A 23,061-nucleotide genomic window follows, 5' to 3' on the forward strand; every position below is an offset into this window, starting at 1 on the left:
ACAGACTCTATTTGGATTTCACAAGTTTTCCATTAATGTCCTTTTTCTGTTCTAGGATCCAATCCAGGGTATCACATTGCCTTCACAGCCTCAGTTTTTAAAGTCTTACCCAAAACACCTGCCTGGGTTTGGCACTTGCTTTCCTAACTTCAGATGGAAAAGTCACTTCCACATAATTCCTATGGTTTCTGAGTATAGTCACCCAAGGTGTGCTTTCAACAGCCACTCCTGGTGTCAAACACGAGACAGTTCCTCTGTAAAGTACCCACCGACAAAGATATACAACTCAATGCAGCAAAACAGAGCCTAGGTCAGTAGTACAAATGGTTGTGGTGCGGGACCATTTAGAAATAAGCTTTACACCCAAGTGCAATTAGTTCCTGATGATGGAGATGTTGTTATAAGTGTTCTTAGTGTCATATTAAGTGACCTAGTTCCCTTGGGCACACACAGAAACAAGGCTATAGCACCATATAAATAGACACTCCCGTGTAATTGAAATGATTACAACTACTGAGGATGCATGGGTGAAAAGTTTTATAGAACAGCAATTACTGTGGTCATTTTGGAGTTGTTTAAGTTTAAGAACATCATTTTTCTTTAAAACATAACCGTACGTGTTCTCTGGATTTGTCTATAGCTCTGACAATTGCAGTTCCAAATGGCCACAACTGTAGTCCAGTGGGATCAGACATAAATGATCACAAACTATAGTGACAGATATTTCCACTCAGCAGCTCTACAATTAGGGCTTAGAACTCCATCTGCTTAGAGTGGCTTTCTCACAAGCAAGACCCTTTGCCACTGGAGACACACTTTCCCTCTGCAACTCCAGCAGAATCAATATATTTCTATACAGATATATATTTTAACACACCATATCTCCATTAATCACATCCATTACCTTCAGTCCTTTCTCTTTGTATTTCTAAACAAGATCTGGTGGAACTATATCAAGGGTTCACCTGCTATTAGCAGGTAATTTGCTCCTGTAGCCTAAGTGTCATAAGAATCGGGCATTAGATACACTCCTTGGTATATTCAATGGCAGGTCCTCCACCAAGTATGTGCTGAGGGGCCCATAAGCGGGATGATTTCTCTCTTCTTTTTTTCTGAGAGTCAAACTCAATTTCATTCATGCTCCACAGAGTGATAAGTTGGGAATTTCTGAGGGTTGGAACAGAAAGATAAAGCAGCTTTGTGTCAGGTGTAAGGTAATTATTTCCTAGGGTTTCTGTGCTATTTGTTTTTATTCCCTGTGTTTTCATTAACAGTTAATGAGCTTTCCCCCTTAATTCTGAAACAATAGGCTTGGCCACTAGAAGTTGGCTTTTTCTGCCACAGATTCAACCAGCTGTTGCTGCTCCATAAACTTTATGGAGAAGTGAATTAAACTGCTAAAACTTTCATTTACTAATTCAATTCCAAATAAAACAGGGAGGAAAATGAACCATGATGATGTTCCCCTTGTAACTATTTTAGTTCACAGCAAATCCGTTTAGTCCTGAATTTGCAGGTACTATTTTGAGACAAAAACAGGCCATAATGACAATTTTACCAGATAAATGAGAAAGAAATGAAAAAAGACAGAAAATGGTTTAAGCATTTAAAAAAGTGAGAAAATAACAAATAACAGAGAAAACATATAAGTTTGCTTATTCAATATGTAAAGGCTCGATTTTTTATGTTAGTCTACGTCATCAACTTTTATTTCTCTTCAAATTAATTGTGAGCTATATTATAAAGACTCTACTCATATTTGCAACCAACTGTTTATATGGCATGGTTAAAAACTAGGGTTTGCAGCCGGGCGTCGTGGCTCATGCCTGTAATCCTAGCACTTTGGGAGGCCGAGGCAGGCAGATCACCTGAGTTCAGGGTTTAAGACCAGCCTGACCAACATGGAAAACCCTGTCTCTACTAAAAATACAAAAAATTAGCTGGGAGTGGTGGCATATGCCTGTAATCCCAGCTGCTCGGGAGGCTGAGGCAGGAGAATCGCTTGAACCTCAGAGGCAGAGGTTGTGGTGAGCCGAAATTGTGCCATTGCACTCCAGCCTGGGCAACAAGAGCGAAACTCCATCTCAAAAAAAAGAATGACAACAACAAAAAACACTAGGGTTTGCTATTACTTCACCAAGTATCTCTGGATTATATAAGGAAATTGAGATTAATTTAAAATTGAAAAATTTAAAATTATTGTTGTTGTTGGAAGGGAACACATGACTTCCTATTCTATTTAATATTTAAGATCCCGTAAGAAATACAGCTCCCTCTTTAAACTAATAAATTCTCACTAAAATGCTATAAATAAGGCTCCCTGATCCAAGTCCAGTTAGTTTTCATGCTTGATAGCATTAATATTGCCAGATTTTCATGGGCCAATTTAATAGTAATGCAGCTCCCAAAGCTGAACTATAGTAAGATTAGCAAAACTGCAGCTTATTGTTCCTTATTATAACCATTCAACTAAGTTATTGAATCTAATACCAACTAAATAAATATGTTGGGTACAGATGTGACCATACATGAAATGTTACTCACATGTAAATATATTATAGAGCACATTTGCTGCACCAAAACTAAAATTCTGTCAGCACTTCCATTATAAATTACATACCATTTTGCACATATTCATGCATTAGAAGATGTACTACATTTTCCAGAGAACATCCTAGAGGCTTCACCAATTTCTAAATATCCATTTGGATCTGCGTGGTTAGTTCTTGTGATTAATCCATGTATAGTGAAGGTCTCAAATTCTTCTCTGTTCTATACAGTCAGACTTTCTGCCTCTCTCTCTCTCTCTTTTTTCCCCCTTACTACATCTATCTATAACTCAGTGTATAAATATTCCTTTTTCCCCCCCAAGGCCCTGGCAGTGAGTGTAATGGTACTGAATGTCATTAAGTCTACAGAACAAATGATAGGTCAGGTAAAGAAAGTTTCCATTTATCATTCTTTTAAAAAGTTGCTCCAACTGGATCTTGAATGTACAAGAAGTAAATTGAGCCTAAGACTACAGTTTTTAGCTTAGGACACTGTTTGCTAATTATGTAATCATGCTAAGAATAACAGCCTTCTTGAGAACCTTTAGAGATAACATTTGAGGAGAGTGGCACAGTCTAAATAATCACAAATGGAGCCAAATTGATTAGACACTCTTAGTATAATCACTATAACAACACCTGTGAATCCAACAACCGAAAGGGCAGCATAGCTTAATGATATTCTCAGAATGAAGTACATCTGTCAGTGGTGGATGGGACAGGAAAATGTCAGTGGGAGCTAATTGAAAAGTTCTTTTTTTTTCTTTTTTCCCTCAAGAAAATGGTCCTTTGTAATGCAGTTTTTAATTTTGACCAGTAGGGTGAGCTGTAGTGTGTAGCATCATCCTAGTCAAAAAAAAAAAAAAAAAAAAAAAAAAAAAAAAGAAAAGAAAAGAAAAAGAAACAAGAGAGAGAAAAAAGTAGCCACTGTGTGAACCTTTCTTCTCCTCTCCCACCCTCTAAGAAAATGTTGAGATTTTTAACCCTTCTTAGGTTTCACATAAAGGCATAACTCCTGGATGTTAACAAACTGGAGGGCTGGCAGCAACAAATATAAACCAGATAATTATATATATGACAACCTACACTTCATAAAGCAAATTACAGCCTGTCAGCAATCATTCCAGCTTCACACTAACACATTTCATTACCACTGGTATTGTTCAACTGGTACTAAAATGGAACCTGATAAGTGGGAATATTTTCAACAGTAATGAGATTTTGACATAATTCAAAATATATAAACCTAGATATTTGGTAGTATATGGATACATATATTGTTAAATGAATGCATTTATCATATGGTGACCAGGCAATCATAATCTGGAATTATTGGCTCATAGTTCTGTTTGGTTTGGTTTGTTTGTTTTCTGTATTCTCAGTCCTTAATTCTTATTACAAAGCTATCCAACTGAATTTTCAGTATCTTTTGACACATAGGAGAAAGTTAGCTATAATAAAAATAATTATGTAATAGCTAGCTAAACTCCTACTGGGTACAAGCTCTGGGTCAAGGCTCTTTTGGACTATCTCATTTAATCCTCAAAACAATCCTGAGATGTATTATTAACCCAAAGATGAAGATAAAGAAATTGAGACACAAAGATGAAATAACTTACTCAAAGTCATATAAGTGACTTATAAGTGGCAGGGCCAGGCTTTTAGCCCAACTTGTCTGATTACTAAGCTCTTGTTCTAATCCACTGAACTATGTAGCCTGAAAATCTGCATGTTTAATAAATCATGATCATTACTCAAAGGCAAAGCATACTGAATGACAGCCAGTGAGTTAGCTTTATGGTATATGCTATCAATTAGTATTTTAACTTCAGTAAAGTGAATTTATAAATTATGATTATTAGTGATAATAGCAGTAGTCACATTAGGTATGGAGAGTAGAACTGACAGACAAAACCAAATGTGTTCAATGATTTGGTCAAGAAAGAAGTGGTCCAATTCACAGTTGAAATTTGTTATCAAGTAATGTAGTAATTCTTTCAAAATATCACTTTCTGGTATGAATTTCATGCTTGCAAAATTTAGAACAGCCACCTCAGGCTTAGTGAAATAAATATACTGAATTTTTTCCAGCACCTTCTGTTTGATTCTGTTGGATACTTAAATATAGCATTGACCTGGTTTGGTTAAAGAATGTGTTTCCTTTCTGGCACCAACATGCTTTAAGTCTCAGAGCAGAAAAATCCTTTGAAAAATATATAATGTCACATAAATGTAGCAATTTTATTACTATTGGTTCATCTTGCTCTCTTGTCCCATCTTTCCTTTCTCCCAAACAAGTTGTAGTAGACCTTAGCACTCATTTACAATCCTGATGCATTTTAGGGTCTATTATGCCCCAACTGATAAGCCAACACTACTTAAGAAACTTCTTGAGAGAAACTATAAGTCTAGTTGGATTCTAATATGTTCCATTAAAGAAGAACGAGATGGCTGGGTGCGGTGACTCACGCCTATAACTGCAGTACTTTGGGAGGCCAAGGTGGGTGGATCACCTGAGGTCAGGAGTTCAAGACCAGCCTGGCCAACATGGCAAAACCACATTTCTACTAAAAATACAAAAATTGGCTGGGCATGGTGGCGGGTGCCTGTAATCCCAGCTACTCAGGAGGCTGAGGCAGAGAGAATTGCCTAAAACCCAGGAGGCTGAGATCGCACCACTGCACTCCAGCCTGGGTGATAGAGCAAGACTCCGTTTCAAAAAAAAAAAAAAAGAAGAAGAATGAGACTACATGTTCTACAGGCTACAGGTAGATATAAGAAGTGTTTTTCAAAAGTCCAAGGAGTAAAAATAAAATAATACATAGTAAAGAATGGATTATGGGTAAGATTAGCAGGCCTAAACATGTGAGCCAGCTTTTAACATACTGAAGAAAGGGTAAGTTTTCTTTGCAATAACATAAACCTCCAATATCACTAAAGCTGTACTGGCAAATGGTGACAAGATTCAACCTCCCCACGCCACATCCCATTCCAAAGAGGGATTCTCATTCACGTATTCGACAACATGTGTGTAACACCACTATCAACAGCCAAAACCTCTCACTGTCAAGAATTCAGTTCAATATTTGGTTCCTTGGGAAAAAAAAATTCACATGAAAAAGTATCTCTTTATTTTAAAAAATTACTCTTTAATTGAGGTATCACTAACACGAGTAAAGTGCATAAATCTTAAGGGTAAGTGGTATCACTTTTTAAGTTTAGGAAAATACCTTTTAGAGATTAATCATGATCAAGAACTTTTCCAGGATGGCAAATGTGTCTTAAATTCACATCAGCTGACAAGGATCGATAGCGTTCACAAGATTGGTTCTCCCACTATTTGCCTCACAAGAGTCAGCAAAAATTGCAATCTTTATTTTACATGTCATATAAATCCCCTTGCCTATAACTTAGCAGTCCCTTTCCTGTGCTAATGATACTTAGCCATCTTCATAAACAAGTTTCTGAGAGAAGCATGTGTTGATGAGAAGCCAAATGAAAAATAAGTACTTTCTAATAGAATTGGGTCCACCTATTACATTATTTAGCCTCAAAATATCAAGCAAATTCATTGGGTTTCAAGTCTGAAGGCTTAACCTACTTACTCACAAAAAAGTTTTAAGCAGAAAAACCAAAAAAGCTTGTATTCAAATGAACTACACTTTTCTCTCAATATTTTGTGTTTAGAACATGAAAATTTTGTTAGAGGCACAAGTCCTGATGAACACTAATTCTTATGTAAAAATTCTATGTTCAGAAACTATACTCCTCACCTGATCTTCTGTGTTGGTCCAGGAATAATACCTTCTAAGAGAAATCATTTATAAGTTGTTTTTTTCCTCAACCAGAGTCCCCTGGGCTAATCAAATAAACTTAAAGCAGTCATTAATTTTCAGTGACTTGATTTCCCCTGACATCTACATGAAGACGAAAATCTGAAGTTCTGTGAACTTCTAAAAAAACTAAGATCGGGTAAGAAAAGGTATTCATTATCAGTCACCGTGAGTATTATACAATACTAATTTAAAATTATTATTATTTTTGTTTTGAGACAGGGTCTCACTCTGTCACCCAGGCCAGAGTGCAATGGTGCATTGTGGCTCCCTGAAGCCTTGACCTCTCAGGCTCAACTGATCCTCCCACCCCAACCTCCAAAGTAGCTGGGACCACAGGTGCACACCACCATGCTTGGCTAATTTTGGATCTTCTGTAAAGATGGGGTCTCTCTATATTGCCCAGGCTGGTCTGGAACTCCCGGGGTCAAGCAGTCAGCCTCCCTCGGCTTCCCAAAGTGCTGAGATTACAGATGTGACCCACCATGCCTGGCCATATAACTTATTTTTAAATTCACTTTTTCACTTGAGGCCAGGAATAAGAGACCAGCCTGGCAAACATGGCAAACCCCCATCTCTACTAAAAGTACAAAAATCAGTAAGGCATGGTGGCACATCCCTGTAATCTCAACTACTTGGGTGGTTGAGGCACAAGAATTGGTTGAACCCGGGAGGTGGGGGTTGCAGTGAACTGAGATCATGCCACTGCACTCCAGCCTGGGTGACAGAGCGAGACTCTGTCTAAAATAAATAAATAAAAATAAAAATAAAAAATAAAAAAAATTCACTTTTAAATGATGAGTAAATTCAAACACCTATATATACCAACGTTCTCAAACATTAAACAACAGAGAATGCTGCTATTTGACCACCATTAGGGCCTTGCTCATTAATTAACATTTCAAAATAAATAGGCCAGGAGCAGTGGCTCACGCCTGTAATTCCAGCACTTTGGCAGACTGAGGCAGGCAAATCTCTTGATCCCAAAAGTTTGACACCAACGTGGTAACATGGTGAGACCCTGTCTGTACAAAAAAATACAAAAATTAGCTGGGCATGGTGGCTCATGCCTGTAGTCCCAGCTACTGGGGAGGCCAAAGTGAGAGGATCACTTGATCCCGGGAGATGGAAGCTGCAGTGAGTGAGTCGAGATCAAGCCACTGCACTCCAGCCTAGGTGACAGAGCGAGATTCTGTCTCAAAAACTAAAATAAATAAATAAACAAATAAAATAAATAGATAAAAACTTGAATGGATAAGAAACTGTTAATCATGATTCTACTGAAAAATAGATTACTACCATGCTGGGTTTTTTTGTCTGTTTTGGAAAGCTTCTTTATTAAATAAAAAAAGTTAAGTATGACCAGAGCAAAACCTTCAAATGTTACAAGAAGGCATATAATGAAAATTCATCTATCCTCTCTTCTCTTGATCCTTCTCTCCAGAGGCAACCATTGTGAGATTTCTTGGGTGTTCTATTAATTTTTGTACCTAATATAACAAGGGTCTCTGTGTGTGTGGCATATGTATTTTTTTTCCTCTTTTTAAACAAATGTAACATTTGTTCTGTTGTATATCTGGCTTTTCTTCCTAACCATTTATCTTGGCAATTGCTCCATATCACCAATATAGATTTATCTCATTTTTTACTTCAACCAGTTTTTAACATTAAAAAATAACACACGCACATGGTGAAAATTCAAATAGTACCAAAGAAGATTCTCTCTTTCATTCGTACCAATATCCCCCCTCAACAGTGGTTACCACTGTTAATGGTTACCACTGTTAACAGATTCATATGTATCCTTCCAAAAATATTCTATATACAAATAAAAACACGTGTGGTTGTGCCACACACACACACACACAGAAACAAACTATACACACTGGTTTGCTCAAATTACCCTTTTCATCTAACAATACTCCTTGGAGAACCTTCCATATTACATATTACATAGATATTACATATATATGTATCATTTTCTTTTAACTCTATATAGCATTCCATTAAATGGATATACATTTATTTAACTAGTCCCCTATTCCTGGCCATTTAGGCTGTCTGTAGTCTTTGCTATTCCAAACAATGCTATAATGAATATCCTTGTACACATTTAGGGAATACAGAAGGCAGCATTACCTGATTCCAGTGATTTCTTTTACCTGCATAAAATTTAGTTTTTTTTAAATCTTTTTATTTTTTTTATTTTTTGAGACGGAGTCTTGCTCTGTCACCCAGGCTGGAGTGCAGTGGCGTGATCTCGGCTCACTGCAAGCTCCGCCTCCTGGGTTTACGCCATTCTCCTGCCTCAGCCTCCCGAGTAGCTGGGACTACAGGCGCCCGCCACCTCGCCCGGCTAGTTTTTGGATTTTTAGTAGAGACGGGGTCTCACCGTGTTAGCCAGGATGGTCTCGATCTCCTGACCTCGTGATCCGCCCGTCTCAGCCTCCCAAAGTGCTGGGATTACAGGCTTGAGCCACTGCGCCCAGCCTCTTTTTTTAATCTTGTATCATCTACTACAGAATAGGAAGGACTTTTGGAAAGGACATAAAAATCTTACAAAATGTTAACTTTAAAAAGGAAAAAAGTGAGTCTTTTTGTTATAAAAAATCTTTGACAGTCATTGCAAAACAACTACTGCATTAATTTTAAAATGCATTATTCTGCCCTTTTAAAAAATGCATTATTCCACTAAAGAACACCCTACCAGTAGATGTATAGGAAGTAAAATATTCGAAAAGGTATCAAAATTAGTAATTAACTTCAAAAACAGTTTGTGTGTGTATCCACTTTCTACAGATTAATTTGTATAAAACGTAGCAAATAAGAAAAGGGGGGAAAATGCCCGAAGGAAGTCAAGCCACAAAAGCAGCTGTCAAGACTGCTGATGTCAGAAGGCTGGGCCAAAGCCAAAGGCAGGAGTATTCAGCCTGGGTTCATTTCCCCCCTATTAAATCCCCAAAAGACATGGAAAACATGCTGGAAGATTTCTTTTTTAAAAAAGTAGCATAGGTTGAGATAGTCTAGGTTCGAAACCAATGCTTGTGTTTATAAAATATCAGCATTCCAGGAATAGTGGTGGAAAGATACTTAACAATAAATTATAAATATTGTAAATTTAGACTTTTTCTTACATTTGCAAACACGTCATAAATTTGGGCTGTGTTTCTTTGTATAAATCCTACTTATGACTGTGCTGAAACCTTTTGGCATGAATGCAAAGAGTATTTTCATAAATAAAACTTAGTAAAATCACTGTACACTCCATTAATTCAAAAACACTTCTCTTCAACTTCAAAGGAAATTTCCTTCCTCTTTTTTTTAAAGTGTAAAGATGGTGTTTCTTTGCTGCTTTAATGTTTTGCTTCTTGTAGTTGTCATAACTACATGCTTCAAGTATGTGACTACAAGGGACAAGAAGTTAAGCAACATTTGTGCTTCCATTCAACATGTCTCAGACACTATATAGCAAAAAGCTTGTAAATCTAGCCTCTGAAGTGGCTACCACCAATAAAAATGCTCTCTATAAATACAAACCTTACAAATCTATACATGGTAAGTTTCAAGGCCCTACACCAGGGTTCAGCTATAATGAATGAATTAATTTTATGAAAAGATAAGTGAAATTTTTATTATCAAAGTTTCATACATGTATGTACTTGCCTCGCCCTACTTTGAGACATAATAATACTTGTTACCACTTTAGTAAGTGCCTACCATGTGGCAAGCACTCCTCATGAGTCATAATCTCATTAAAACTCATTACATCTCATAATAACTGTGAAGTAGATATTATTAGTGAGATTTTATACATAAGGAAACTGAAGCTTCAAGAAGTTATGTAATTTGCAGTAGCTAACAAAGTTTCTAAGCAGAGGAGCTGGGATTCTAATTCAGGTCTGATTTCAAAGCTTAGGCTCTTTTTATCATAAAACATTAACTTGAACAACAATTTAAAAAATCAGTTCACTATTCTATGTACTTTATATCCAGATGCAGAAAGCAATGTATGCATTAACATACTAGGTCTCATGACAGAGATAAAAGAATAATGTTACATTTTTAATCAATCTCAACCTTTTTCTTTTACCTTTGCATTATGGAGAAGTTTACACATGTATTGAAGTAGACAAAACAGTGTAACAAACTCCCTTATATACATCATCCAACTTCAACAAGTGTCAATTTATGGTCGATCTTGTCTCATCTATACTTACCCTGTTTCTTTCTCCTCTCCCATATTATTTGTCAGACATTATATCTTTAAATATCATAGCACACCTCTCTCTAAAATCAAGAACTCTTTTAAAAAAAATTAACCTCTAAAATAAAGAACTCTTTTTAACCTCTAAAATAAAGAACTGTTTTTAAAAAAATTAACCGTAATACCACTGCCACACCTAAAAAAAATCAGTAGTTTCCTAATAATGTAAAATAACCAGTCAGTGTTCATATTTCTAATGCTCTCATAGATGTCATTTTTAAAAATAGTTTGCTTGACTCATAATGCACCTAAAGTTTATACATTCGTTGGTAAACCTCTTAAATCCTTTAATTTACAGTTAACATGGCTTTATAAAGTCCTTATTCACTTAGCACTATTTGTTTTTGCCAGGCTATATTTTTATTTGTTTATTTCTTTGTTTGTGTGTTTTGAGACAAGATCTCACTCTGTCTCCTAGGCTGAAGTGCAGTGGCACGATCTTGGCTCACTGCAGTCTCAACCTGCCAGGCTCAAGTGATCCTCCCACCTCAGCTTCCCAAGTGGCTAGGACCACAGGCCTGTGCCACCACGCCCAGCTAATTTTGTTTTTTTGTAGATACAGGGTCTCACCATGTTGCCCAGACTGATCTCAAACTCCTGGGCTCAAGTGATATACCTGCCCTCAGCCTGCCAAAGTGCTGGGACTACAGGCATGAGCCACCGTACCTGGTCTGCCAGGCTATATTATTAGGCATTGATTTACTTTGACATTAATATAGGCTTGCCATTTCAAAACGAGATTTTTAAGCTTCACAAAGTAGAATTTTTTCGTATTGAAATATACTGAATAATTTTCTCAGAAACCCTTTACACCACTCATAGAGATACTCAAAGAATCTTTAAGTTGGCAAGAGATTCCACTGACCCATGTTTACCACTATCACAAATGTAATGTGAGTGACCACTGGACAGAAAAAAAAAAGAGATATTATTATATATAATATTCCCATGGTCTTTGCTAGATTTTTACTTAAATATTATGTCATTTGTTTTAGATTCTGGGCCTATGGTGGGAAATTCAATCTAATATTCATGAAGTTTTTTTTGTAGCAATAAATTTTGAATTATAAACATTATACCTTATAATCAAATTTTTGATTAAAAATTGTCACTAGCTCATTTTATAAAAGGGGAAACTGAAGCAAAATGAAGGAAATCAGTTTGCTCAATAACTTTAAGTAATAGTGTCATCAAATCGAAGGGCAAAATTAATACTGCCTTATCGATATCACCTTTTAGATATTGATTACTGAAATTATAAAAATTCCATGGCAAAAACTCCACTGGCTTTTCTTCGTAACCTTAAGTAAAAAATTAAATAGAAAAATTTTTTGAGTAAGCAGGACATGAATTATCAAAGCAACATTATGTCTTATTGTCAAGTAAAAACAAAAAGCCTTTTTCATGTTCTCCAATTATGTTTAAGCTCATTAAAAGTGCCCTTCCATTTATATCCCCTCTACATTAAAGTAATATATTCTTTGGATCATGTTTTATTTTCTCTGTTTCCTTTTTAAAATAAATATCACTCAGGAAGTTGACAGTGGACCAATAAGAAAACCTAGGTGGAAATGTGAGAAAAAGAATTACCATTAATGTACCATTACGATAAATAGAAACTACTGGCTTTTTTTTTTTTAACTATGTCCAGGTACTAAGCTAGATGCTTACACACATTACTACTAATCCTCAACAACCTTGCAATGAGACAGTGAAAAACAGTCACGAAGAGTACGGGCTCTCTACCTCTGGAGATAATGGGCTCTAGAATCCGTACAGGGTTTCTTATTGTATGAAACTTTCTGAAATTAGATAGTGGTGATGGTTGCACAACTTGTACTGTACTATACTATACTATACTATACTATATATACACCATCTAACTTGTACCCTTTAAAAGGGTAAATTTTATGGTATGTGAATTATATCTTGATAAGGCTGCTTTTTTTTTTTTTTTGAGACATGAGTTTTGCTCATGTTGTCAAGGCTTGAGTGCAATGGCACAGTCTCGGCTCACTGCAACCTCCACCTCCCAGGTTCAAGTAATTCTCCTGCCTCAGCCTTCCAAGTAGCTGGGACTACAGGCATGTACCACCACTCTCAGCTAATTTTTTGTATTTAGTACATGTTGGACAGGTTGGTCTCGAACTCCTGATCTCAGGTGATCCACCTGCCTGCCTCAGCCTCCCAAAGTACTGGGATTACAAGCATAAGGCACCTCACCCGGCCAAGGCTACTATTTTTAAAATGTGTGCTACTAAAAGGATAACAAATAATGGATCTTTTATAATGAAAGACTATTTTCCTTCCAGGCATCAGACCCAGTTTAGTTCAAATATCTTGAAGAACTCAAGTGCGTATTTAGGCAGATGCAGAGTTAATAAAATTCATCATCCCATCATCTTCTTGTACAGAGGGTCCTGTCACAGATAAAAATGCTCAGAAAGTTTGGGGCCATCATTTCTGTTCTTTCTCACTCCCATCCCAACACCACCCAGTTTTCAAGGGCTTTAAAGATTCTTCTGCTAGTTGTTCTCTTTCTTACATATTTCTAATCTTTTCATAATCTTAAATTGTCCTGTTGTACCTTATCTAGACCAGTTACTGCTCCTACCCATCCCACCAGCTTCTGAAGCACGTAATCAGCTAAGGTCTGATCAAAAGGGCAAAGTAAAAGATACTTTTACCTCTCACTAATGCCCCCCACACCTGAAAATATGTGAGAAGGCATGAGACTGGGGGCTAGGGCATGAGTTTTTCTGTATCATCTTTCCTTACATTTACTTCCAAATGCACTAAGATTTTTCCACATATATTTAATAGCTGTCAAGAAGCAAATACAGTTTTCTGTTCTAAATAATATGTGAGAAGGCATGAGACTGGGGGCTAGGGCATGAGTTTTTCTGTATCATCTTTCCTTACATTTACTTCCAAATGCACTAAGATTTTTCCACATATATTTAATCGCTGTCAAGAAGCAAATACAGTTTTCTGTTCTAAATAAACTATTTTCACTTGTCTCCTTGGCTGCTCTACCTCTGTCCTCTCTCCAAGAGAGAAAGGATGGGTAGAAGCTGCTTTATGTTGAAAGATGACTGCAATGCCACCATGTCAAGAATCTGGTAAGATGTTCCCTTTGTCTTTTTTAGTCCCATATAGTCTCTTGTGTTAAGCTCCAAAATTATTTTCTCTTCTCAACCTATTCCTATACCACATCTCTGACTCTAACTCTTTATTTCTCCTTTAGGTAATTAATTCTACCCTCACAGTTTCATTCATTTCTGCCAGTTCACAATCATATTCTTCCCCCTGTGGATTTTGGTTAACATCTGTTAAACCCTGAACTATAGGGCCATCCCCTGAATAGTGCAATTCACATTTTGCAAAGCAAACCGCTACATTATTACATAAAATTATCCACTGCTCAATCTATGTTTTCAGCTATCAATGCTTTAGGACAGTGAGATATATAGTAACAGCACATCACATTATGTAAAATAGTGTAAGTGCTCCCACTTTAACTTACAAGAGTCAAGAAGCTTTGAAAATATATGATTTTTATTTCTTAAAGATGGCTTTAAAAGAAAGCTTTATAAAAACTTGAAATACACTAAAAGTATGAGACAGAAAAATAAAAATTTTAATAAAATTATTATAACTACTCACAATTTTAATTTATTTAAGGTATTACTATTCACTGAGGTTGGATACAGTGACATTAAGAGAATAAAAAGTACTTAAAAAGTTTACAATTGCTTAAGAAAGTTATAGAGCAAAATAGTTCATAAAGCTATTTGTAAGTTTGATCTAAAACTCTGATTATCTGAGAAAATAAAGCCCCTCCATTTACAATAAATTAAGATAATATTCAGGTTGACATTTCCAACATTCTCAACCAAGTACTAAAACGAAGGAAGGCAAATACTTTAAAAGATATCCCCTCAAACTGTTTGAATTCACAAAAAAAATTTCAATTCCGAACCCTTTAAAAATGTGTTTTCATCCTGGCCTTTTTTTTTTTTTTTAATTTTGCACACAGCTGTCTGTAGTACTTTTTAGAATCATGCCAGATGCTGGGTTCATCAAGCAAAAGCAGGAAAACAATGGTTTGAAAGCAATTAGAAGCACTGAGGCTGCAGCGAGGCTCATATTAAAATGTGATAACACTGTTCTAGTGGGAATTTCAACACTGCTCCATTTCTGACATTTCTCTGCTGCCAGACAGGCAGGTTGTGTGGAAGGGCACTGTGATCGAGGAGGTAACATACTGGAATTTATTTCTGGAGCAAATGAAGGATTAGCTGAGTTGGAACCCTCCCAAGGTTTTTATTATGGACTCGGCTACCATTTTATTTGAATGCTACTGGATCCTGTTGGCACCTAACAAAGCTCAAGGAATTAAAGCATATTATAGCCTTGGTTTTACAAAATAATCTCGCAACAATCCGCTCAGAAGGAAGAAGCATAGAGCCTTTTGTTGCTAAAAAGCAGGGCAGGGGGGCGCAGCAGGGTGAAGGTTAATTAAACACTCCACTAACTTTCCTTGGAAATGGCTAATGCCACTCTGTGGAGAAGTTTGTAGAGAAGAGACAGAATAAACAATCCCATTTACACATTTTTAGCATAAAACCATACGTGGTCAAAGAGGACTCACCTTGGGGCTGAAAATCCCAATAGTACCTGAAATACAAGGGGAAAAAAAAGGGAGTAAGTCAAACTTGTATTTCTCAATTTTGATTGGCCTACCATAGCTATAGCACCTGGTCCAGGAAGCCTGCTAAAGTCTCTAACCAGCCAAAGTCACTACTAATTTTAGGAAAACAAAAGGTTGTCCCTGACATTTGAAAGAGTCTCAATGGCTTAAAATATGCATTTAATTCACTGAAATTCCTCAGATAATTTTGACTTTAGAGCTGGAAAGATCCTAAAAGGGAACCTTGCGGTGGCCTGGGGTTTCTCATCAAGAGCTCTACAGGCTTTCAGCAGGATGGTTCTTTGTTGTGACAATCTGGCCTGTGTATTACAGGACCATTACTATCACTGGTCCTAGGTAACAAACACCAGAGGCACTCCCAGTTGTTACAACAGTCAAACCCCACCACCAACACCAACACATCCTCAAATGCCTCATAAGCCTAATTTTTTTTCTCTGTTACCCAAGCTGGAGTACAGTGACACAATCATAGCTCACTGGAGCCTCGAACTCCTGGGCTTTGCCTTTTAAGCCTAAATTCTTAATTTTACAAGTGAAACATGGGCCGGGTGTGGTGGCTGATGCGGTGGCACTTTGGGAGGCCAAAGCAGGCAGATCACGAGGTCAGGAGTTCGAGACCAGCCTGACCAACATGGTGAAACTCTGTCTCTACTAAAAATACACAAATTAGCTGGGCGTGGTGGCAGGCGCCTGTAATCGCAGCTACTCAGGAGGCTGAGGCAGGAGAATCCCTTGAACCCAGGAGGCGGAGGTTGCAGCAAGCCAAGATCACGCCATTGCACTCCAGCCTAGGTGACAGAGCGAGACTCCGTCTCAAAAATCAAAATAAAACAAACAACAACAAGTGAAACATGAACAATTAACTTAAGGTTGTCTAACATTTTAGTGCAATTGACTTAAGGTTGTCTAACATTTTAGTGTCTGAGCCAAGAATGGGGCTCTTGCAGTTCATTGTACCATCCTATCTCCTCTATTATTTTAGGATATAATTGGCAAAACTGACAACCCTTGAAGTCTTTTTTTTTTTTTTTTCCTGAGACTGGGTTTTGCTCTATCACCCAAGCTGGAATGCAATGGCATGAACATCACTCACTGCAGCCTTGACCTGCTGGGCCCAAGAGATCCTCCTGCCTCAGCCTCCCATGTAGCTGGGGCCACAGGCACGTGCCACCACATCTAGATGCTTACACACATTACTACTAGTTCTCAATGACCTTGCAATGAGAGAGTGAAAAGCAATTACTGTTTTTTGTCTTTTTTTTTTTTTTTTGGTAGCAATGGGGTCTCACTTTGTTGCCCAGGCTGGGGCTTAAGCAATCCTCCCACTTTGGCATCCCAAAGTGTTGGGATTACAGGGATGAGCCACTGCATCCAGCAACCCTTGAAGTCTTAAACTAACAAAATAGCAATGGTGGAAAGGATCATTTGTAAGTCTCTTATTTGGAAACTAAATTGCATTTCTTTCCCCACAAAAACAATGTTATATATGATGATTACCCAAGAAAGTCTACTGTATTTTGGATCCTATTTCCTCCTACCTTCACAGGAACTTTATGTTATTCTTTATCAATTTTTCTCTTGTCTGTATTCAACCTCTTCCTCCAGTTTGGCCCTTTCCATCAGCGTTTATGCTCATATAAAAATAAAGCAAATCCTCCCTCACCCCTTCACATCCCTCCACCTGCTGTCCTGTTTCCCTTCATGTCACAGTGACATTTTCAAAAGCACTGTCTACACTTGGCTCATTTTATTCCCTCACTGCCCAACATCCCCCAGTCAGGCTCAGAGCCATTGCACATTAACTGTTGCTACAGACACAATAACCTTCATGCCACCAAATATAAGGGATGCTTTTCTATCCTCATTTTGACCTCTCAGGAGTGTATATGTGCGTTGGAGCTTTTTTTCTTTTTTAACCTAGGGAGGAAGTCCACAATTTTTTATAGAATTCTTTTGCAGTGGTGCCCAAGAGAGAGAATACAGTCATGGTTTCTTAGTTTCTGTTTCTGATGGGCCAGTAAAGCCCCTTCCTCATCCCTCTTTTGCACTTATCACTAGAGGTAGAAACTAAAAATCATGGCTTCACCCTGCTAAAAGCCAAAAACAAAACAAAACAGAACAACAACAAAAAAAAGGCGGGTTGGAATTTGCAGTTTAAAAGGTCCACAAACCACAAAAAAAGATGCAGAAAAGGAGATAGGTGATAATGGTGTGTCTTCTAGTACATATATTACTAAAATTAGGCTTGGCTTCTTCAGGGCAGAGTATCAGCCCAGTGAGTATATTGGTTATTTCTTTACTGTGTGATAAATTTTCAGAAAATGAAGACAGAAGAGGTCAGTGGAGAGTAAGAATGTTGCCATAATTCACAGTTGAATTTGGGGAACATTATCAGACATAAGAAAGTGGAGAAGAAACCTGACAATTTGTCCTTTCTTGTTCCTTTCCTTTTCCAGAACAGTTCTGGGCTGGCAATCAGGTGAAGAGAAATGTAAGATACTTGGGTTAGAGGGTGAGGAAATTCCAGGACAGCTTTGACATCTGCAGTAGCAAAGAGGAGAGGAAGGGGCAGAGGACGGGGCGGGAAGTGGAAAGCTTCAAAAGCTGGGAAGAAGGAGTGTCCATATCAATGCAGGGGCATATGTAAGCTGAAACTGGATGAAACTTAAATACGTTGTGAAATAATAGTATGATAGGTCAATCTCCACCTAGCAGACAGTGCAGCTTTCCACCGTACCTGGCCACCATGAAGAGTTTTCCATAAAACTCTTTTCTGTAAAACATAGCTAATCAAGCAAATCATCAAATGGCTGAGCAGTTTTCTATCTGCTCTTGCTATTTTCCATCTTCTCTTGAGGCACTTCCCTAACCCCCAATTCCTATCATTACCCAACTTCTAATTTAATATAAATAGAAATTAAGGTTCGAGTATGTGCATACATGTACACACTCTCTCTCTCTCTTCTTTCCAAAATACTGATGATGGCAACAGCAGGAACTGTGCTAACCAATGTTGTTCTCATTTATTGGCCCAGAAAAAACCCTAGTCATGCAGTGGCAGTTAAAAGGTGCTCTAGGTAAATTGTTAAATAGGCAAAGTATGTTATTGATGATCTCAGCCTCTTCTGTGCCTCCCTGTCCCATGATGCCCACTCCAACTAATACACATTTTCAGTCCTTTTCTCTACCTACTTTACAGTGCCCTGGCTTCCTGGTTTCTCTTGTTAGTCAAGAAGAAATATGATCTTATAAGTCATAATACTAAGAGTATTGCTTCTGCCAATAGTAGTTATATCTTAAGAACTCCACAGTATCAAATAAAGTAGTAGGTCCATCTAGTTGATGTTAAATAGCAGAACCTGCTTTATTCCTGGTAATACTGTAATTAAATATTTCTGTCAAACTTTCGATCATAAGATGAATAAGTTCTAAGGATCTAATGTACAGCATGGTGACTATAGTTAATAATACTGTGTTACATACTTGAAATTTGGTAAGAGAATAGATTTTAAGCATTTTCACCAAAAAAAAAAAAAAGGTAATCATGTAAGCCATGTAAGGTGATGAATGTACTAATTAATATGACTAAGGTAATCATTTCACCGTGTGTGTGTGTGTGTGTGTGTATATATATATATATATATATATAAAATCATACTGTGCATTTTAAATATATTCCACTGCATTTGTCAATTTAAAAAAATCTGAGGTTGGGTGTGGTGGCTCACACCTGTAATCCCAGCATTTTGGGAGGCCAAGACAGGAGGATTGCTCAAGCCCAGGAGTTCAAGACAAGCTTGGGAAACATGGAGAAACCCCATCTCTACAAAAGGTACAAAAATTAGCTGGGCGTGGTGGCACATGCTAGTCCTAGCTACTGGGGAGGCTGAGGTGGGAGGATCGCTTGAACCTGGGAGGTTGAGGTTGTAGTTGGCTGTGATCACACCACTGGACTCCAGCTTGGGTAATAGAATGAGATTCTGTCAAAAAAAAAGAAAAGAAAAGAAAATTCTGACACTAAAAATTATATGTAGAATTTGATGTGGAACAGTATGAAGTGGAATGTTAGTTCCCTTCTTTTTAAGAAGGTATCTTGCTATCCTAACTTTTCTCCCTCTATTCTTTCTCTAAATATTATTTATGGATTAACCCTACAGGGAGTTTGTTTTTTAAAAAAGCCACACCTCTTTTCCAAAGCTCACAAAGAACACTTCTAAAAGGAAATCCCAAAAGGTGAGCAATTGCATCCCTCACTGGAGGCCACCACAGATTAGTCTCTGCTGGACACCTTTAAGATCTTGGTCTTTTCTTGTTAAAGATATTCCATGGGTGGCCTTCTTCATGTTCTCTAGAAATATAATTCCACAATAGAGAATTCTATACTCTTCAGGAGGGATTTAGTAATATCCTGCCAACATCTTCCAATTCTTACTGTTTTTCTGAAAACAATTCTCCTTTAGCCAGAGAATCCAACAAGTCTGAAATTAGAAATTTTAAACCAAAATACAAAGACCACAATAGAAGTATACAGAAGAAAAAGTACATAAATGCACACATACAGAGTTGTGTTTATCCTAAAAGCCTCTGAGAATTTCATATCAGGCCTGTGCAGATAGATAACAAACACTTCTTTAATCTTCTCTTTGAAGCTTCAGCTTCAATAGGAAAGGGAAGCTATCACTCCTCTGCAATATCCATACTCAGTGTCATCAGGACCATGCAAATGACATTTGGAACTGAAAAATGATGAGTACAGAATGAGCAGAGAGAGAATGTTGCAACTATATTGATGATGATCATTTTCACATTCAGTAAAAATAAACCCATCTTCATTTGTGCCTCCAATAGTGAAAATGAAAGAATAAAATTTCACAATATTTTCTCTATGCTACAGAACACAGTCTTAAAATTTTAGTATTACATTGTAGAGTATGCTATTCATGTTTTCAAATTAAAGATGTTTTGGCTGGGCACGGTGACTTGCGCCTGTAATCCCAGTACTTTGGGAGGTCAGAAGTTCAATATTAGCCTGAACAACACGGTGAAATCCTGTCTGTACTAAAAATACAAAAAAATTAGCTGGGCATGGTGGCGCATGCCTGTAATCTCAACTACTTAGGAGTCTGAGGCAGGAGGATCACTTGAACTCAGGAGGCGGAGGTTGCAGTGAGCCGAGATTGAGCCATGCACTCCAGCCTTGGCAAGAGAGAGACTCTGCCTCAAAATAAATAAATAAATATAAATAAATAAATAAAGATGTTTTAACTGAACTTTAGGTCAGATGCAGTGGCTCACACCTATAATCCAAGCACTCTGAGAGGTCAAGGTGGGTATATTGCTTGAGCCCAGGAGTTTGAGTCCAGCCTAGACAACATGGCAAAACCCTGTCTCTACAAAAAGTACAAAGATTAGCTGGGTGTGGTGGTGTGCAGTTGCTGAAGAGGCTGAGATGGGAGGATTGCATGAGCCTGGGAGGTTGAGGCTACAGTGACCCATGATTGCACCACTGCACTCTAGCCTGGGCAACAGAGTGAGACCATGTCTCGAAAAATAAAAAGTAAAAAATAAAAAATGAATTTTAGTTTGGGGAAAGGTACAAACAAACTGAACCCACAGTATCGAGGGAATCTTGATAAGCAGCAGTCACTGTAGTAGTAATAATAGTAGTGCTAATAACAATGCTAAGATTTATTGAACATTTTGTTGGACGTTGCTCTAAGCAGTTTTCTTACATTAACCCATTTCCTCCACACTCTAACCCTATTATTATGTCCATTTTCTAAATGAGAAAACTGAGGCATCAAGGATTAAATAACTTACTCATCATTACACAGCTTTTAAGTGGAGTGGACAAGTTTCCATCACCAACAACCAATTTCAGAACAGGACCTCTAATAAGAAACTAAGGAGGAAAGTCTTGAAAACATAATCTAACAATTAAAACAATCATCAAAATTAACTGAGTCTTTCTCTAAAGATATTTTACTATTCTAAAAGAATTCAGTGACTCAGCCAACCAATTCAATATTTATTGGATGTTTTCTATGACAAGCCCTTTGCCCAGGTACTATGGTTGAAATGATGATTATAATAGATATGGTTCATCTACAAATATATTTCAGTATCTTTCATGCTGCGAACACACAGTTCTAGGTTGCCACCCCAAATTCATAGAGTCTATAAAGAACTTAATCGGACAAGCAAAAAACAACGCCATCAAAAAGTTTGCAAAAGACATGAACAGACACTTCTCAAGAGAAGACACACAAGTGGCCAATGAATATTTTTAAATGCTCAACATTACTAATTATCAGAGAAATGCAAATGAAAACGATCTCACACTAATCAGAATGGCTATCATTATTATTATCTTTTTTTGAAACAGGGTCTCGCCCTGTCATCTATGCTGGAGTGCTGTGGTGTGATCATGGCTTACTGCAGCTTCAACCTCCTGGACTCAGGTGATCCTCCCCACCTCAGCCTCCCAGTAGCTGGGAGCAGCACATGCCACCACACCTGGCTAATTATTGTATTTTTTGTAGAGACAAAGTTTCTCAGTGTTGCCCAGGCTGGTCTCAAACTCCTGAGCTCAAGCTCGCCTCAGTCACCCAAAGTGCTGGGATTACAAGTGTGAGCCATCACACCTAGCCAGAATGGTTATTATTAAAAAGTCAAGAAACAACAGGTGCTGGTGAGGCTGTGGAGAAAAAGGAACACTTATACATTGTGGTGGGAATGTAAATTAGTTTAGCTGCTGTGGAAAGCAGTTTGGAGATTTGTCAAAGAACTTAAAACAGAACTACCATTCAACCTAGCAATCCCATTACTGGGTATATATCCAAAAGAAAATAAATCCTTCTACCAAAAAGACATATGCACTTGTAGGTTCATCACAGCACTATTCACAATAGCAAAGACATAGAATCAATCTATGTGTCTATCAGCAGTGGATTAGATTTTTTTAAATGTGGTATATATACACCATGGACTATGATGCAGCCATAATAAAGAATGAAATCATGTCTTTTTCAGCAACATGGATGCAGCTGGAGGCCATTATCCTAAGCAAATTAATGCAGAAACAGAAAACCAAATACTGCATGTTTTCACTTAAAAGTGGGAGCTAAACATTAGGTACTTATGAACATAAAGGTATGAGCAATAGACACTAGGGACTAAAAGAGGTGGGAAAAGAGAAAGAGGGGTAGGAGTTGAAAAACTATTGGGTACTGTGCTCACTATTTGGGTGATGGGATCATTTGTATCCCAAGCTTCAGCATCACACTATATACCCTGAAACAAACTTGCACATGTACCCCAAGTCTAAACTAAAAGTTGAAATAGTAAAAAATAAACAAACAATTCACAGAAAACATCATCAGGTTTCTGCTGAAAATAGGCCTACTGAATCTAAATCAACAGATTGCAAGGGAGAGAATATCAGATTCTTGGCCATGGAGCTAACCAATGAACATGGTTACTGAGATCAAAGTACTCAGAGCTTTATCCCCCTCAGTCAGCTAATTAGATAGATCCTGATGAAACAGGTCAGACAACTGTAGCTGTTCTCATATTATTAGAAATACTGGTCAGGTGAGGTGGCTCATGCCTGTAATCCCAGCACTCTGGGAGGCCAAGGCAGGTAGGTTGCTTGGACCCAGGATCTCGAGACCAGCCATGGGTAACATGGCAAAACCCTGT

General features: G+C 37.6%; 1 protein-coding gene across 18 annotated transcripts in view; it reads right to left on the bottom strand.

Moving 5' to 3' along the window:
• SKAP1 (src kinase associated phosphoprotein 1) overlaps positions 1-23,061 on the bottom strand; it is a 299,393-nt gene that overhangs the window by 221,944 nt on the left and 54,388 nt on the right. For all 18 annotated transcript variants that reach the window (XR_004430638.1, XR_004430631.1, XR_004430629.1 and 15 more), the window contains exon 3: positions 15,301-15,326. Coding sequence is in view for 11 of the 18 variants with exons in the window: in XM_033183335.1 (XP_033039226.1) it covers positions 15,301-15,326 (26 nt within the window). In the remaining 7 variants the exon portion in view is untranslated. The remainder of the gene's footprint in view (positions 1-15,300; positions 15,327-23,061) is intronic.

Source organism: Trachypithecus francoisi, unplaced genomic scaffold, assembly GCF_009764315.1.
Source record: "Trachypithecus francoisi isolate TF-2019V2 unplaced genomic scaffold, Tfra_2.0 Lachesis_group20, whole genome shotgun sequence".
NCBI classification, from domain to species: Eukaryota; Metazoa; Chordata; class Mammalia; order Primates; family Cercopithecidae; genus Trachypithecus; species Trachypithecus francoisi.